The sequence below is a fragment of the Eublepharis macularius genome, chromosome 4, assembly GCF_028583425.1.
Source record: "Eublepharis macularius isolate TG4126 chromosome 4, MPM_Emac_v1.0, whole genome shotgun sequence".
Lineage (NCBI taxonomy): Eukaryota > Metazoa > Chordata > Lepidosauria > Squamata > Eublepharidae > Eublepharis > Eublepharis macularius.
Window position 1 is genome coordinate 127,899,366 of NC_072793.1, and position 19,193 is coordinate 127,918,558.

At 41.0% G+C, this 19,193-nt stretch overlaps 2 protein-coding genes across 2 annotated transcripts in view; one reads left to right on the top strand and one right to left on the bottom strand.

Annotated features, from left to right (window-relative positions):
• Positions 1-3,915, bottom strand: part of LOC129328851 (cullin-associated NEDD8-dissociated protein 1-like) — a 30,225-nt gene extending 26,310 nt beyond the window's left edge. Inside the window, exon 1 of the mRNA XM_054978158.1 lies at positions 3,675-3,915. Within this exon, the coding sequence (XP_054834133.1) occupies positions 3,675-3,742 (68 nt within the window). The 5' untranslated portion in view covers positions 3,743-3,915. The remainder of the gene's footprint in view (positions 1-3,674) is intronic.
• Positions 3,916-6,444: 2,529 nt separating this feature from the next.
• On the top strand, positions 6,445-17,814 carry SEC13 (SEC13 homolog, nuclear pore and COPII coat complex component). The gene is made up of 9 exons (XM_054978645.1): positions 6,445-6,535; positions 7,939-7,983; positions 9,152-9,267; positions 10,439-10,590; positions 11,782-11,915; positions 13,187-13,320; positions 14,331-14,451; positions 15,737-15,883; positions 17,072-17,814. The coding sequence occupies exons 1-9, from the start codon at positions 6,533-6,535 to the stop codon at positions 17,180-17,182; spliced, it is 963 nt and encodes a 320-aa protein (XP_054834620.1). The 5' UTR covers positions 6,445-6,532; the 3' UTR covers positions 17,183-17,814.
• The last annotated feature ends 1,379 nt before the right edge of the window (positions 17,815-19,193 follow it).

Genomic DNA, 19,193 nt, shown 5'->3' on the forward strand with positions numbered 1-19,193 from the left:
TGCAAAGGGGCTGAGGGAAAGGTATGGATTTGCTGCACATGTGCTGCAGTAATTTCTTGCTTCTCTTGTTTTCAAGTCTCTAGTGCCACTCTGGAAGACCCAGAATAGCACCTCTCTTCCCTCCCTCCCTCCCTCCTGTATAAGCAGGAATACTAAGAAATCAGTTTATATTATACAGAGAGTTGTTTGATACTTACATAGGAGCTCAGATACACCACTGTGCACCTCTGTAGATGCATATAGTTCAAAACTGGGAGGTACAGCTGCTGGACGTGGCCAAAGGCACAAGCCAAAGGGCTCAAGGGTGCTTCCAAAAGCACAAACTAAAGGACTCATGGCCCAAGTCACTGGTTACTATGGTTGGTTTTCATATAATTTAATTGTTTTTCTTTTATTGTATTTTAACTGCTGTAAGCTGCTTTCAGTCCGTTCCAGGAGAAAAGCAGCCAGTACAGCATGAAGTTATTAGTGCCTGTTGGCACATGTTTATATCTTCCCCAAAAGTTGTTTTTCCAAGAAGGCGTTCTACAGTTCTCTACTGTATAGGGACAGCAACTCCCATGCTGTATCCTTTCTAACCCCATTAGGAATTTTATGCATTAAAAAGCAGCTTTTAATACACTGTTTATCTTTGTTTAGTATGACTAGCATATGATTCAGACCGGGGAGGAGGAGAGGAGCTGCTAATAGATGACTAACTCAGATACTAAGGAATTCAACACTTTCAGATAAGAATGAATGTTAGCCTGGACAGTTAGAACAGAATTTTCTACTTGGTAGAGTAAAGATTGTTCAACGTAAGGCATCTAGATGAACCATGTAAAGTAAAACAATTATGCATAAGTGCAAGGCCAAGTTCACCAAAATTAAAAATCTGCATCATAACTTCAACTTTATTATACTAATGTACAGTGACACTTTCATAGTTGTTAAAATATATTTACATTCTGCCTTGCTCCACATGAAGAAAGCTAGCTAGCAAAATGACAACAGGTAAAGAGAATACAATAAAATCACACAAAAAAACATAGGTCAACAACATATACTTGATGGATCAGAATTGGCTTTTGCAGATAAGGTTAAGAGCCTGGAGTTGCTCATGGACTACAGATGTGAGGCTACTTGCTATGGCAAGAGGCCTCTTACCAGCAGCTAGGGTTGCCAGGTCTCCCTTGGTAACTGGCAGGCATTGGGGGGCAAGGGGGCAGCAGGCACTTATCTGCAATCCCCTGCACATGCGTTTGGCCTTGCTCAATGACATCACTTCTGGCACAACCCATGCATGCAGCCATTTCCCCAGCTTGCCTCCTTCCATGGGAGCTCATGCCTCCTCCCACAGATAAGCTGACAATTGACTGGCAAAGGCATGAATCACCAGGAGTTTGCCTGCCATCAGTGGGCAAACTGGGAAGCCTACTGGCAGAGCCGCCAATCCAAGCAGCCGCGGGAGAATTTAAAAAAATGTATCAGTGTTGTGTGTGCTCTGACATGAAATAGCTGAAGGAATTACTGGAAACTATGGTTTTACCATTGAGTTTCTGGCAAATCTTAGAGCTACCCAACATTGCTCCTGGGCTTTCCTTGGAAGTGATGTCACAGCACACATGACACACCACCCCCATGTTCCTGCCCCTGAAGCTTCATCTGGTTGCCATGTATGGCCAAGCAACCCTATCATAGACCCAGTCTTGCTGCCCAAAAAGCAATATGGCCCAGTGGCCCAGAGCACCTGCTGGTTTGCCAGCTTTCTCCTTTGTTAGACTCGGTTGATGTCCATGCCAACAGATGCTTTGTAATCTTGCAGATGGGTTATTGCAACACACTCCATGTTGGGCTGCCCTCAGAACCAACCCATAAACTGGTCCAGAATGCAGCAGCCTGATTACTGTCAGGGCCTAGCTAATGGGAATACATCTTGCCCATTTGGAACAGCTATACTGGCTGCCAGTTTATTTCCAAGTTCAAAGTGCTGGTTATTATAACCTTTAAAGCCCTTCATGGCCTGGGACCCACATATCTGAAGAGCTACGTCCTCCCATATGTCCCAAGGGGCCACTTACAGTCTTCAGGCTGCCACCTACTGGCTCTTCCTCCACTTAGGGTGGCCTGCTTGGCATGAATCTGAGCCCAGGCCTTTTCAATCACAGCCCCCACTGTACGGAACAGGCTCCCTGAAGAGGTGAGGAGAGCACCTCCCCACCCCGTTGGAGATGTTCAGGAGGCACTGCAAGGCTTGTTTATTTGCCAGAGCTTTAGATGGAGTATGAATAAGAAGGCATCTTGCAGAGAGAGCATTTGTTTTTTAAAATTTTATTTGTTTTAAAACATCTATAGAGAGCCAGTTTGATGTAGTGGTTAAGAGCGTGGGACTCTAATCTGGAGAACCGGGTTTGATCCCCCACTCCTCCACTTGAAGCCAGCTGGGTGACCTTGGGCTAGTCACAGTTCTCTGGAGCTCTCTCAGCCCCACCCACCTCACAGGGTGTTTTGTTGTGGGGATAATAATGACATACTTTGTAAACTGCTCTGAGTGGGTGTTAAATCATCCAGAAGGGCGGTGTATAAATCGAATGTTATTATCATATAGTTTACAATCTAAATTTTTTAAAAACCTTTTACAGTCCTACTTATGCCCTTGGCATAACTCCCAGAAGCAGTACATTTTGGGCTTCCCGGGTATCCAGTAAGCAATCTGTTAACAGTCCATTCCACAAACATAAATAAGACATAGTCCCAGTTGCCTGGGTTGAAGAAAATTTAGGTCTCACTTTCCACTGAAATTAACCTGATTTCCTTTCAGTTAACATGCTGAGATGCCAGCTTAATTGGTTCAAATAACTTTATGTACTCTGGTTTAATTGTTCAGTTAACGGACCAAGCAATTCCACTTTCACTTATATGGAAGCTGAATTTTACCTCTTTCATTTGACTGCATCACCTAAAAAACCCCACATTTAATCTACATCTCATTTTCACTTGTTGCTTCAGAGACTGTGTAAAATGCATCTTTATTCAGCAACATTTAAACTCCAATTTAGTTCACTTGACAGCACAAACAAACAAGCTGGTAGTCTAATGACATTACTTCCCAGTTGTGTGATACTCTAAGAAGACTCGGGATCACATTTGTTTTCTTTCAGACCAGACAATGAAGGCAGCCAATCATCTCCCAGACAGTAACAGCTGATTACTGAAGATCTCACACATACACACCCACTGCAGCTGTCTAGCAGTGCATCTTATCTCAGTCTCAGAGGAGGGACATAAAAGGATATCAGAATGTTCAGTACTGAGGGGCCGCAACAGAAATTGCAGGATGTAGTATTCTCCTTCCCCGCCCCGGAAGCTTGCAGTGCATTAAATATCTGCCTTACTGGCTCTGTATATAGGATATAACATCTCCTGCAGGGGAGGTGAGATTTTATTTTGACTCTAGTGATTTTCCTTAGTTAACATCCTCTTCTTCATTATAAGGCTTTATTTTCTTTTTGCTCATTTTTTAAAAACCTCCCTTGCTCCATAAGTCTCCCACTATTCCAAAGGGTTGCAGATCACACACATATGCAATTCAGCAACTGGGGTGTGAGGGGAGGGACCCACTACTAAATCTCAAAACATAGCTTTGCAATTTTCCCCACACCTCCTCCCCACCTCAAGGGACGCATAGATCTTACCTAAAATCTTTGTCGGTGGATGTCATCTTCTCCAGGAGGTTGGAAATGTGATAGGATATGTTAGTCATCTTGGACAGCTGGCCCTGGAAGATGATCTCTTCTTTACAGTCTTTCTTACAAAAATAATGAGGGAAGAGTTGAAGTTTCTGGCTGCCCTAAGCTGGGGTTCTAACTGCTGGGGATCTGCATGGAGAATATGGCGACAGGAGGGACACAGTGAGGGGGGGGTAGTGTTTTTCCTCTCGTTCTCCCCCTCCCCCACCCCCTCCTCGCTAGAAGTCGCTGGAAAAGCTGAGCCCCTGTACTGTTATCATAGGATATATATAGCCTATAGTCAGAGGTAGAGCTAAGCTAAGGGCGCCACCTACTGACAGACATCTGCAGCCTCTCAAATTACAGGCAATGGAAAAGAAGGCAGCAACTGTTCTAAGTCCTTCCCAGAGGCTTACCTTGCTATTGCTGCAGTACAACTGCAGGTGTTTGCAAACACACACTGCAATCAAGGGACGATCATCTAAAAAAAAATCCAAAAAGGCACCAGCAATAAAATCACTTCCAACGATGAGGTCATTTGGAATGAATACTCCATTTAGAGGGTCTTTGGATTTGTCTTCATAGCAAACATAAGGAGGAGTCTTGCGGTACTCCATGAGAGCTTGTGCTGGAATACCATTTTGTTAGTCTTTAACAAGAGACCACTTAATTTTTGCTGCAACATAGCTTAACCCTCCAGAATGATCATCTTTAATAACAATCTCTCTCTAGAAATTAATCAACAATTTCCAAAAAGATAGCAGTAACTATTGCTATATTGTTTATAGCACTTTTAACTTTAAAAAAAAATTACCACTCTTTGACTGAAAAAGTGCTCTGTAAAACAGGTGTCTGCAGGAGTAAAGCTGACATTGTTTTAGTGAACTGGCCCCAGAAGACTTTACAACCAGATCCTAAATAGTAAATGAATGCCTCAGCATCTAATAGGATCAAGCTGTTAAATGGGCATTTGGGAAATACTGCTAGGTCTTTTTGTTCTTATCCACAAACTTGCTTTGTTGGGTATCATTATCTCCATTTTACTCATGGAAAAGATAGTGCAGTCCTAAATGCACCTTTCTGTGAATTTTTTTTACTTCATTTATACTCCACCTTTCTTCCCAGTGGTGATCCAGAGCAGCTTATATCATTCTCCTCTCCTCCATTTTTTTCCTCACAAGAACCCTGTGAGGTAGGTTAGGCTGAGAGAGTGTGATTGGCCCATGGCCACCCAGTGAGCTTCCATGGCAGAATGGAGATTTGAAACTGGGTCTCCCAGATCCTAGTCTGCCATACTAGCCACTACACCACCCCTCCGAGTAGACTTCACTAGGATTTTGAGTAGACCTTAGGATTGCACTTTTAAGAAAATTTTCTGAGGCAAAGCATATTGAACAATTTATCTGGCACCAAGTACTGTACATAGTCTTTTGTCAATCATCTTCCAGGCCTCTTGGAGGACAGGTGATGTGCCAGAAAACTGGAGGAAGGCAAAGTTCATCCCAATTTTCAAGAAAGGGAAAAAGGACATTCTCGGGAACTACAGGCCAGTCAGCTTGACCTCTGTCCCAGGGAAAATACTGCAGCAGATATTAAAGGTGTCAGTCTGCTAGCATCTGATGGAGAATATGGTGATATGGAGAAATCAGCATGGATTTGTCCCCAACAGGTCCTGCCAAACCAACCTCATCTCCATCTATGACAGAGTTACTGGATCGCAGGAATGCTGTCAGTGTAGTTTATCTGGATTTCAGTAAAGCTTTTGACAAGGTTCTGCATGATATTCTGATGGGTAAACTGGTAGACTGAGAACTGGACTCCAGGATAGTTAGATGGACAGGGAACTGGCTGGACAACCACACTAAAAGAGTACTTGTCAATGGCATCACATCTAATTGGAGGGAAGTGTCCAGTGGAGTACCACAGGGCTCGGTTCTGGGCACAGTGCTTTTTTATAAATGATCTGGATGATGGTGTGAAGGGATTACTCATTAAATCTACAGATGATACCAAACTAGGAGGATGGGAAAAAAGAAAAAAAAGATTTTTTTTAGCATATTTACAGATAGGCTAAATAGATGATATTTTAGGGGAAATAATTATCTGTTTAGGAGCTTTTTCAGTAACTACACTATAAGTAGGGAAATAGCTGATTACATCGCAAAGACTGCAATCCTAAGAATACAGTTCTGGGACTAAGCCCAATTGTCTAAAATGGGATTTACTTCTAAGTAGACCTGCGTAGGCTTACATCGAAACAGTGGCAGAGGCTGAAACCACTGGTTTTTATTAGGATCATCTTGTCTTTCTCCAACCCATTATTTCAACCTAAGTTACCTCGCAGAGAGGGCTGTGACAGGGCAACAAAAGCATGTGTACCGCCGATAACTCTTTGGAGGAAGACTGGGATAGAAATGCGGTATACAAATATTTCAATTTTACAAAGTGAGAACTGAGACGGGCAGGTAAGAGCGCACAAGCTTGGTTAAGGGGAGACTGACAGGAACTTTCAGAAACCCGACAGGGCCAAATATTCGCAGGAGCTGGGCAGAACAGTGTATCAATCCAGTGGTCTGTTCCTGCACTAATAACAGGGATGGAAGCTGCAGGACAACAAAACCACAAGAGCGACCGGCTTTGAGACTCGTCACAAAAACAATCAGGCCCGAGCAACCGGCGGAACCTTTCTGCAGCCGTGGAGTGCCCGCCGGAAAACTTTCGTCCCCGGACGTGGAGCTCGAAGGCGATTTGCCACGTCTGAGAACAGCCGGGAGTGCAGCTCGTGCAACCGGGGTCGGTCCGGCGGAGAGACCTTCGTCGTAGCCATGGTGAGAACTGGTGGGGAGGCATGAGGCGGGAGCTTTGCTTAAATGACTTCCAGTCATTCGGGTATCTAGAGTCGGAGCCCTTGGAAAGAGGAACCTGTCGTCTGACTCCTTTTTCCTGTGGCTATCAAATCTACAAAAGGCACCCCACCCACATAAGGGTCCTTGGCTGGACCAAAGCAAGCAAGGTTGCCTTTAACGAGCAGAAAAGAAAAGTCAGCTCCTTTAATAGATGCTTAATGAGATGTTATTTGTCTGGTGAGGTTGCTTACCGCCATGCCATGAAAAGCTTCAGCTGCCTATTTCTGCACATTAATTTTCTATTAAGCGGACAGGACTGTTTTTCCTCCAGGTTGTTGCAAGCCCTCCATGCATGCCCCTTTCCAAGCTCTTCCCCTCTCCTAACCTGGGCTACGTCAACATACCCTCCAACATTTTACTAGTGAAAATAGGAGGGGGGATACTCTTGTGCACTTGTTATACCTCAACCCCATTCTCTTCAGCAGTAAAAAGGTGAAAATAGGGGCTATACTTGTGTAATGCCCCTCATGTCATACCAAGGATTTCAGTCTGAGCCCTATAAAGACTTTATTCAGAGATGGAACACTATACACTAGCTTTTAAACCAAATCACGTTGTGCTACCTTTAAAGATATACCTGGGGAATACATTGCTCTACTGTTTGTTAATATTAGCCATTCAAAACGAGGCAGCATGTATTTCACATTCATGTTGGTGTATTTATAGCAGATACAAGATGTATCCTTGTCTCGGCTTTTTAGAGATACGTGTAGTAGAATTGAATTCAGAATAACAGTCCTAAGCAATTAACAACATTTTACCACATTGGCCAGAGGCAAAAATGGCAACAAAATAGGGCAGTGATTTATTAGACACACCATAAAACAGAGACTGCCCCTAGTAAATAGGGACAGTTGGGGAAAAAGCCCTGCTTATACCAAGGATCGTTGAATATTCTCATGTCTTGCTGAAGGCTCTTCTCTGTCTGCTGCCTGCATTTGTCCTGAAATAGCATGTCCTGTACTGATTTACAAAGCATATATATTTAATTAAAAGGTATTGTAGACAGGGTATAATATACATTTAGAGCCACTGGCATTATTGCTAGGTTGCCTGACAGTAATAGTAAATAAGGAAGATCTAGAATTAATGATAAGTATAACTGTGGTAAGAACTGAAGTAGCTGCAGAATAAAAACATAAAGATGTTGTTAGGTCTGAACAATAATGTACTGGCTTCAACATCTCGTTTCCCACCATGGTCAAGTAGGTTTCTTATGTGAGATTTTTAAACAAAATACAATTACTCAATTTACCTCTATATTAAAATCTAAGCTTGGAGTCTGCAACTGATTTCACCATTTCCAACTGCATTTTTCCCATTAGGTGTCTGTAATTAACACAGTGGATACGTCCCATGAGGACATGATAGTAAGTATTGATATTTAGATTTTTTTCAAAAAATAAGAATGCTTTCCTCCTGTCAAAAATGTAAAGAATGTAGAATTTATTTTATGCATAAGCCTTAAAATGGCTATCTGCCAGGCACTGTGAAGAAAGAGAGAAGAAATAGTAGTGGGGTTGAGTGTTGCTTCCTACCACTGTTGTTTAGAGGTTTACTGCTTATTTGAATTATTTTTGTGTCTCTAAGCCAGAAGTGTTTAAAAATTTAATACAGGAAAAATCTCACTCTAGTAACTTTACTCCATTTTTTATGAACCAGGAGCATGTCAGTGTAGATGGAGGTGAATCGTACTGCTTATTGCTGCTATGAATGTACCCTATATGTCTGATGAAGCGGAGCTCTGACTGACAAATTCTAATACTAGCATAAATTTTGCTAGTATTTAAGTTGCCACTGGACTTCCTTGTAGCTGTATAAGAATAGGAATAGCAGAGCCGACTAACATGGTGGGGAAATGAAAATTAAGAAAACTAGAAGGCACAACCCACTTGAAACATCTGCAATGAAATAACTGGCATTTGTATAAGAATAGTGGTCTATTCTGGCTGTCAGTTACATCAACTGGACTTATGTAAGTGATACTCTTTAGCACTGTTTATACTGTGTCCAGGGAAAGTAACAAGTGCCCTCTGGATAAGTAGTGAGTAGTTTGTTTGTTCTGCCCATCAGTCTGTTCACTGTCTTTATTTTCTGTTGAGTTCTGTATTACTGCTGCCTACCTGGTCATACTGCACCAAAATAGTATCTAATGTGATGTTTTTTTAAAGCTAGTAACAAGGGGAACATTGCTTCCCAGTAATGATTCTAAAGTACTTCAAGTTTCAAGTACCCCCTCCCCCTACACACACTGTGGGAGCCAGAGCAATAGAATAGTTTCTTCTCTTTGGGGGCTGTAGCCTGGTTTTGCCTGTTTTCCCAGGCGTCATCACTACTCCAGATTCTGCCTTGTAGGACAGTGTGCTACAATATAGGTTGCCATAGTGGCATAGTGTTGCCTGTAGATCTTTTAGAATAAAATGCTATGAACAATTTTAATGTTGTCATTTGACATATCAGGATTTTAAAAAAAAATCATCCGTGTGAGTGAAACAAGAGTTAACAGATTATCATGAAAGCTTTGTAACTACTTTCCAGCATGATGCACAGATGGATTATTACGGCACTCGCTTGGCAACCTGCTCCTCAGACAGATCAGTGAAAATATTTGATGTCCGGAATGGAGGTCAAATTCTGATAGCAGACTTAAGAGGGTGAGTGAATTCAGGGCAAGAAGACCTTTTGCCGCACCCCTCATTTCCAGCTTTTGACAATCAACACAATAACTAACTTTGTTAGCACCAAAAAAAAAATCATTTTATTTATATTTTTGCTCTGTTTCAGTTTCAGTTCTTTGAAAGCTATTTATTGAAGATAGGCTTATATGGAATTGTGTATGTTTTGTTTCTGTTTGGGTAAAGGAAGTTTAAAACCGGTCAGGGGGTTTGTAACTTATTGAATCATCTGTTTACATTGAGGGCACTAGTGTGTATGTGCAAATTTAGGTTGTAGCATGAATAAAGATTTTAGATAGTAGAGGTGATGGTATGGAAATCTATATCTGTCTGTACTGGAATAGTGGTTACTCAGAGGAATCAGTGAGAAGAAGAGAAAAGGGACAGCTATGAGGTGACAGGTGAAAAGGGGTACAGGAAAACTGAAACACTTGGGTGAGAAACTAGCCAGCTGAAGTATATGTAAGAGATTTTTAAAAGAGCTTTGTCTAGATTTCATTTGTCCCCATTTTTGATGTCCTTTGCTGTATAAATGTGCACATCAGAGAGATCTCTCTGTATTGACCCTTATACCAGCATCAGTTTCTTAAATCAGGCCTTGCTGTGTAGTCCATCACTGAGGAACTATAGCCACAAGGAGCAAAGCCTTTACAGTGATGGTGGCCAGGCTGTAGAATGCAGAAATCTAGAAAGGGCCAGAAGAGGCATTTTTGTTTGGGGGATAGATGCGGGCTCTGGCTTTGGTTTATCTGGCTGAGAATTTCTGTGAGATAATTTCTGAGTCTTCTTTGTTGTGGTGGTGTGTGTATTATTTTAATGGTGTAATTGTTGTAGGAAGAAATTCTTTCTCTCGCTTTCATTTGTACCTAATGGGTACGGAAGGGTGTGCCAGTAATCAAAATAAATATCCTCATGGGTCTATTCAGAGAGTAGATGTCTGCTATTCCAACATGTGCATTGTTTCCCATTTCCCATTAAAATTTGTTTGTATCAACGGCTTTCCCATTAAAATTTGTTTGTATCAATAACTTTTAATATTTGTATAACTGAGAATGGCTTCAAAATGTTATGGATATGTAGTAACCAAAAATGAGAAAGTCTTAGCATGCAAATATTTTCCTTCTTTAAAACCTGGGTTGATTGATTGTAGACATGAAGGGCCTGTGTGGCAGGTTGCCTGGGCTCATCCCATGTATGGAAACATTCTGGCTTCCTGTTCATATGACCGGAAAGTTATCATCTGGAAGGAAGAAAATGGTACCTGGGAAAAGACATATGAATACACAGGGCATGATTCCTCAGGTATGAATGTTCTTGTAGTACTTGGGTTGAAGTATTATACTTCTCTGAAGACTTAGTTTATAATTATTAGAAGCTGATGAAAATTGTTACACAATTGTAGTAGTCACAGGCTTTCAGATCTTTAATGAGCATACTGGGTTTCCGATACGTGATCCAGTGTCCTTTTACTTTCATGCTAGGCTGAAGCTTCATTGAACTGCTCTGATAGTAGACCTTAGGGTCAGGCTGTTGAATCTGGTTTGGCCTCCTGCACTCTGCCTCCACCTCTTGGTTTACTCCTCTGCCGTGGCCCACATCCCAACTCCAGCACAAGCTATTTCATGTCCCTGAAGGTGACTTTTTACAAAATAGCTGAACATAGTATCACACTCCCATTCAGCAGCTTAATGTACCTTAACTACTTATGCCAGGAGCAGAGTTTCCAATGTCCAGTTTTGTGGCCCATCTGAGGTCTTGATCCTGCTAGATATAAGTATAAAAGAGGGATTTGATCCTTGTCAGTGAAAAACTTAGTTCAGAATTATTTCCCCTCCTGCAACCTGAAATTGGATACAGGAAACTCTGCTGGTTAAAAATAGTACATTTTTCTGGCATGAGAAACATGCAGAATCCTTCTTTCGGTTCCTGTATTGCATGTCTAAAAGGTAACTCTGATCCTAATAAGTTACTGTGCAAACTAATAATGGCTACAGGAGGGCTATGGTGACTGAAGCAGATAGACAAGATTGGAAATCTAGGCAGAATGCTGTTTTTGTAACAGTTGAACTTGGTATTAAATCATTTTTGCACCCAATGGATTGCCTTCCATCTTTTTTTTTTTCAGCAACTGTACCACCCCTTTGATGTCTCTCTGCTATTTCAAGCCAATTATGCTGCTTCCACCAATGGTGTTTGCAGATAGTGGCATCACACTAATTTGGTGCTCGTAATACAGCAGTGCTGGGATAACAATAAACGTGTGCTGGCCATCACAAAAAAATGTAGTTTTCCTATAAAAAGTCTTTTAAAATAGCTTTTCAGGAATTTGGCTGCTAACTGGACAGTCTTATCTCATTTATGAAGTACCATATTCTGTTTTGGCAGCATTTATCACATCTATATACATCTGTAAGACCACGGGGGCACTTGTTTTCTCCTTGATTTCCACTTGATCTTTATAATAATCCATTCCATTTCTGTTTTGTCCGGAAGTGAATTCTGTGTGTTGGGCACCACAAGACTATGGATTGATACTGGCTTGTGGCAGTTCTGACGGGGCCATCTCTCTGTTGAGCTACACTGGTGATGGACAGTGGGAAGTGAAAAAAATTGGCAATGCACACACAGTAAGTATATGGTAATAGTTTTGCTACTGTACAGTCCTCCTGAGTTAAGGCAGAAAGCAGCATGGGTGTCATACATGTAGCAGTGGACTATAAGATCCAAGAATGGGATACGTTGACCACTGTGTTGGGAGGTTATGTAGCACAGTACTGGAACATGCACTTTGCATGTGTAAAATCCTGTATTTGATCCCACCATCTCCACATAAGAGATCACAGGACTGGGGAAGACCATAGAGAGACAGTGCCAGCCAGACAAAGCAGAAACAGGTTTGATAGATCACTGATCATGCAGAGTAAGGTAATTTCATAAGTTCACAGAGAATAACATGGATGGTTTTAGCTTTGTTGATTTAGAACCCAAATTACTCCAGGTATTTCCCTGCATGCAAATGTTATCTGACTTCAAGCCTTCTGTTTAACAAAATACTTGTAGGAGGACTGAAATTACTTGTGGTTGTGTAACACCTATAAAATGACATAAGCTAGTCAAGGGCATGTTCATTTGTCATGCCCTTTGAACTAAAAAAGTAGGTGGCACTCTTGGTTTCCCTGTGGTTTGCAACTGTGCAAAGCTGAGACAGCTATAGATGTTCTCTCACTGCCCTGTCTTTAAAGCCTCCCTAGCTGTGACTGCAAGAGCAACATGGAAAGACCCAAGCTGCCTCCGAGCTTTAAAAGGTCAGGACAAGTGCTCAGGGGTTCAGCAGCTCTCTGATACTCTTAATAAATAACATTTATTAATTTTATTAACCAATGTTAATAAATAAAATTGGTTATCCATAATATGTTATGTATAAATCTATGCCATTGTTTTGGGTTATGAGGCCATTCAGAGTAAAAAGAGACTGTTCAGGCAGCTGTTTTAATGGATATCAGCATACTCTGTTCAGTATGTAGGTTCAAGTGGACAGCTGTGTTAGTCTGCAGTAGAACGGCAAGATTTGAGTCCAGTAGCACCTAAGATTTTGTGAGTCAAAGCTCCCTTTGTCAGATACCTGATATCTGATGAAGGGATCTTTGACTCTTGAAAGCTTATGCCCTGAAAATCTTGTTGATCTTCAATGTGCTACTGGGCTCAAATCTTACTTTTCAGTCGGTATTTAGGGATGGCAGATATGTGATTGCTTTGGTTGTAAATATACAGTATAAATCATAGAATCATAGAGTTGGAAAGGACCATACAGACTATCTAGTCCAACCCCCTGCCCAGTGCAGGATCACCCTAAAGCATCTCTTGACAAATATTCATCCAAATGTCTCAACTTTGATAGATTGGCTGCAATGCTGTTAGCTGGGCCCCTGCAGTCGTACCAGGAAGCCTTCTAGATCAACCATCAGGTCAGAAGCCAAACTACATCAAACGCTTTGCATCAGGCGGCTGTGACAACCTTATCAAGATCTGGAAGTAAGTTGCCTTGAGACCAACAACTTCCTATGAAACAAATGAAAATATTTCTGTGCTTATCCCCTTTCCAAACTTTCACCCTCAGAATTATCAGATCATTTAAAAAAGCTCTGTTGATTTTTCCATCCTTGATCTTTTTTCTTTTTTAAAAAACTATTACAGCCAAGTGATGCATGCAGTTGGCCCCAAATTCAGGGAAGCTATGTTTGCACAGCTTGGCATTTTACTTATTGTTTGTGAGACTCTTCCATGCCACATCAGAAGATAATATAATGCCACATTGAGCTCCCAGAAGGAAGGGTGGGATAAATGAATAGCTCTGGAAACTTCATTTGGTTTTCAGGCATGAGCAGAAGAGAGCATCTTGCTCCTGTGCTCCAAAAATTTTTTGTTCTGATAAGCTTCTGATTCATATTTACATATTTGTACACTGCTTTTCTCCCCAATGGGGACCCAAAGTGGTTTACAATGTAATTCTTTTCTCCTCCATTGTATCTCTCACAGTGATAGCAAATGACTAGCCCAGGGTCACCCAGTGACCTTCCATAGGAGAGTGGGGATTCAGTCCTGGTTCTCCTAGATCTTGGTCTGATACTGTAACCATGATGCCATACCAATTCTGTTCCTAGTTTGCCCTATCTCTTCATATGTGCCACTCAGTCTTCACTTAAATTGGCATCCACAAGGCTTTTTCAGTAGTCAGTAGCCAGTGTTTCATTAACTGCCTTGAGTTCTTTTCAGAATAAAAGGATGTGTGTGCATTATGTGCCGTCAAGTGGCTTCTGACTTATGGCAACCCTATGCTTAATAAATAATACATGTGTTCTTTGTAATGCCAATTCCGTGCTCCCAGCTCTACCCTGAGCTTAGTCTGCTTATAAAGATCCTTTCCAGGATCACCAAATGGTACACTTCTGTTTCCAAAACTTGGAGAAGAAATTTGGGGGAATCCTAGTGATGCTTTCCTTTGTGCAGCCATCTCTAAATTTGCATTCCCCTCATCTTGTCAGAGAAGAAGATGGCCAGTGGAAAGAAGAACAAAAACTAGAGGCTCACAGTGACTGGGTCAGAGATGTTGCCTGGGCCCCCTCCATAGGCTTGCCAACAAGCACTATTGCCAGTTGCTCCCAGGTAAGGTCAAAAGCTTAACATTCAGCTCATTTAGCCAAGATATGATGACCACATCTCTAGAGACTGGCAACCCCTGCTTAAAACACATGTGTTTGAAACACATAAATCCCATTTATTTTCATCTAATTGTATATATATATTGGAAAAAGTGTGCCCTTTTGTAGCTGTGAAATTCAAGGAAGCTTAGAAAACAAAACTGTATTACTGCAAAAAATCTCAATACCCCAAAAATATTCAAAGCCACCTAGATGGAATCAGCTGCTCATAAAATGTTCCAGTTTCCAATAGACAGACGGACATCTTTACGTGGTTTTCTGAATATCTGCAGGTCATCATGATAAGCACTTGCTTCATCACAGGTCTCTTTTAAAAACGACCTTAAGCAGTCTGAGATTTGCATGGTCCCATCAATTAAATACTTTGAATTCTGCCTGAAAGATAACAAGTAGCCAGGAAAGTAGCTGCAGATGGACTGAATATCAGCATACCGTTAATTTAATAGGCAAGCAGTAGCATTCTGTGCCTGCAGAAACTTCTTAAACAGTCTTCAAGGGTAGCCCAAATCTGTCTCTGTCAGACCAGTTCTTATGATGTACAACCAAATATCCAAGTCCCTCCTCCTCACCCTCATTTTTTAAAATGGTAACCATAAGTGAATATTTAGTTCAATTCATATATGATTTTTCTGCCTTGGTGTACTGGCCCTAGCACAATTGTAATTGATGAAAGCATAGTCATTCAGTGCCTACAACTTCTGGTCCATAAGCACTGTGTGTACTTTCAGCAGGCTAGTTTTCACTACCTCTGCAGTTTATTGTGTTTGATTAAATGTAGCTGAAACCTGTAAAAAATGCCATGTGGTATCTATCACCAGAATGCAGTGTATATTGTATATTTGGATATTTACTAATTTGTCAAAAATCTCCCTGCGTGAGGAAGCAAGCATGTTGAGGATAAGCTTTAAACATTAGCTTTTCTGATGATGTACTAGCAATCCACATTTCAGGAGTTTTTGGAGTGGGGATGCATTCAGACATGTGACCTCCCCATGTGCAGTGTAAAGTATTCTGGTCCAGAAAGAGATTTGCCTGTTAGAAGCATATATAGTGTACTTATGGATCAGCAGCTGTTGGCTTGGAATAACTCTCTGAATTGGCTCGTGTGTGTTGTTGAGATACCGCACCAGAATTTGCTTGGTAAGGAACCAGTGAGATCATCGTCTTACTGCATGGGTCCTATGTGTGAGTTTATGCTCGTCCTTGCAGTTTTGTTTGCTTTGTCCTAGGATGGCAGAGTCTTTATCTGGACATGTGATGATGCCTCTAGCAACTCTTGGTCACCCAAATTGCTGCACAAGTTTAATGATGTGGTTTGGCATGTTAGTTGGTCAATCACTGCAAATATTCTTGCAGTGTCAGGAGGAGATAACAAAGTGAGTATTAGATCTTGCTTTTTAAGTCAGGTGACTGCCTGCAGGTGTTAAGCCAACAGGTGGAACAGGCTGTTAGCTGATTATTCTATACATTTCACTGGAACAAGCTCACTGTTATTGAACAAGATTCCCCTGGTAACAAGTTAAGATAGTAGTCTCTCTTATCACAAGAGGTTGGGCTGCTGTCCCTGAAGTATGCAAAAGCCTTCTTTTTACAGTGCCATGGCCACTTTTTGGGGTGAGGTGGAGATTATTATGACTTATTCATGATAAGACTATCATTTTAAAATACATAGTGTATTGGTTTGGCTTGGAATTCTCCAAGTCATTTTCCAGGGCACATATTTATGACCAGAACAAATCAAACTGAAACACTGTGCATGGACTTTGAGTACAGATATAACTGTACTCAAACTGTATCAAAGAACCTGCCACATCCAAAGGTTAAACATTGTACACTGATTTCTATAATAGTAATTGGTGTAGCTGGATGTTCCAAGAAAAAAAACATTTTGCATGATGAGAACCCATATTACATACTTAGAGCATGTTGCACAAAATAAACGTGCTAGAATTTCCTGGTATGTTAACATAAAAGGACTTCTGCTGGATCATACTGAAGGTTTACAGAGTCCAGCATTTTGTTGCACACAATGAGTAGACCATCAGTGAGGGTCCACAATTGGGGCATGAAGGCAGTAGCCCTCCCTGAAATACCTAGTGATAAAATGTATAGGGGCACATTTTCTTGCAATTTAAGGTCCCTATCCTGTACACCTAACAGTGTAGGGCTTTCTCCTAATGAAAGGTAAACACAGACACTGCTGGACAGACAGTCTTCAGATGATTCAGAGTTTTGTTAGCTTTAATCAGAAAGTTACATTGTAAAGAAAGACGCTGCTTGCTTACATCCTGGTTTAAAATACACAGATCAGTTTTCATAGTAAAACTGTATATGTGAGCTTGCAGGAACCTCAAAGAACAATTACCAAAAATGCTCTATTGGCCAGCATACAATAAATGTGTATCAACCAAGCCATCTTTAAATCAAGCCACAGTTCTGAAATTGAAAGGGACATCTTTCCTGATTAAGTCTGTCAGTTGCAACTTCTGAGGTCCGTGGTTATCCAGGTATAGTCTTAACCTACAGTTTCGCTATCTCATTCTCATTGTTTTTGTTTCTTCCAGGTAACATTGTGGAAGGAATCTGTAGATGGACAATGGGCATGCATTAGTGATGTTAACAAGGGCCAGGGAGCAGTATCGGCTGTTACAGAGGGACAGCAGAATGAACAATGACAAACAGTTTACCAGCAACATGGGATTATCAATACAAGGAAATAGATATGATTTTTACTACTTTTCGTATTAAGCCAGTTGGTAAACCAGATATGTCTTACCTGAACTAATAAGCAAAAATGTACTTTCTGTTGAACATTCTGTAGCTCTTTTTGGTAAAATTACATGCCTTGATATTCATTCTTAGCCTTAATTGACACTTTGTAAAATTAAAGGCAACTGCATCAAAAGCAATGCTTGGTATATCATTCCTTTGACTGAGAATATTTTTCAGATTAGTTCAGTGTCTTTGATAACTCCTCCCTATTCAGAAGAGAGGTTAAGGTTTTGTGACTTGATACTTCTCTTTCAGAATAATTTGATTTACTTTCTACAGTGTCTTTGGCATTTAAAAGCTAGCAAAAAGGAAACTGTTTTCAAATATTTGAACTTGAGCCTCAGAGTACAAAATGGAGGCTGCTGATTTAAGAAGTTACCTTTTTTGCCTTAAGTTTCCCCCCTTCATATATATAGTTGAAAATATATGCCAAAATCTGACCTCCAAAGTCAGTAAACTTGTTAAGCCACTGTTGTGCACTTTTGGTTTAAATGAAAATTAGGTTGAATTTCATTAAAGTCTTGATTGAACAGGTTGGAATGGTGAAGTGTTTATTTTATAAATTTCCCCAGTAAACGTAAAGAACAAGACCAGGCAAAAAAAGATTTGTGCAGTGGGAAATCACCCTTTTGCCTCTTTTGTTCTGCTTACTGGTGCAGCCTTCGTTTTTGAACCCAGTAAATGCATGTATGACATTCCTTCATCCTTAAACAACAGAAATGGCACCAGAGGTGTTTTTAAAATTCCAAAAATAACTAACTAGTTTGTTTACTTTAGAGGGAAAGGTCAGGTGAAATCAGAGGTTGAAAATTTTTTGAGGTAATTCAACTTATATGGTAAAATCAGACTGCAATTCTTAGGCTCTTCACAGATACTTAAAAGCTTCTGTTTTGAGGCTTTGGTTCCCTTGTTTTTCCCCAAGCACTCTAGCATACTTTTAGTATTCTCTTTCAGTTTTTTCACACCCAACCAGGGATCTCTTCACTTTCCAGAGCTACCTCTCTGTTTGACTGGGTAGGGAAAATCTCCTCTCCTTAGAAGATCTATCCCCTTTCTTTGACCCATTTGGGAGTCTGCACCTACTTCCCAAACCTCCTTGCCAACTTTCCCTAGTTCTCCTGCTGGTGTTAAAACTGCTCTGTTAATAGATCTAGTTCTCGAAAACTTATGCTACAATAAAGTTGGTTAGTCTTAAAGGTGCTACTGGACTTTTTACTGTTTTGCTCTCTGTTAAGACTCCGTCTTCCAACTCTTCACACCCATCTCTCTGCTAGGACAAAGCAGACTTTCCTCTTTCAAACTCATGATACTCAGATACCTTGGAGTAGCCTATCACTCACAGCTCTGTGATTCTATAAGGGATTAACCCACAATAGTCCTGCAGCTGCATGTGTACAGACCTTACAAGCTTTTTAAAACGTGCAACCCGCCACACCATGTCACACTGTAAATGTAGGGGCTTGGCCCAGAACTCTATAGTGTTCACCATATCAGGAGTTTCCATTGTCAGGTTCTCTTCTACTGACACTCCACATTGCTGTTCTGTGCTCCTTTTGCCTGCTTGTGCAGGCTTCCCTCTGCCTCCCCATTAATGGCACGGTTCACTGTTCAGCAGCTGTTCAAGGCAAGGTGTGATTTGGCCAGTGGGGTTGTGGCAGCCAAAATACACGGTGCTTGTCTGCTGAACTTGCTTGCTGTATGCTTTGCAGCATCTCTAAATTTATATGTAAAAATATATTGTCCCTACTGAAACTTCCACCATCATGTGTGAGTAAGCCCTCCAACTGCAGTTTTGGAGCTGTTATGTTCAATACTAGAGACGGCTGAGAACTCTAAATTTGAAAGCTTGTGTTCCATAATTTGTTCTTGAGTATTTGAACCATGCCCGTCTACCATTATTGACACTAAGGTGCT

What these genes read in the sequence shown, in the direction of transcription:
- SEC13 (XM_054978645.1), top strand. An exon ending in AAATTGGCAATGCACACACA is followed by an intron (nt 11,916 to 13,186) that starts GTAAGTATATGG and finishes CAACTTTGATAG; the next exon opens with ATTGGCTGCAATGCTGTTAG. An exon ending in AACCTTATCAAGATCTGGAA is followed by an intron (nt 13,321 to 14,330) that starts GTAAGTTGCCTT and finishes TCATCTTGTCAG; the next exon opens with AGAAGAAGATGGCCAGTGGA.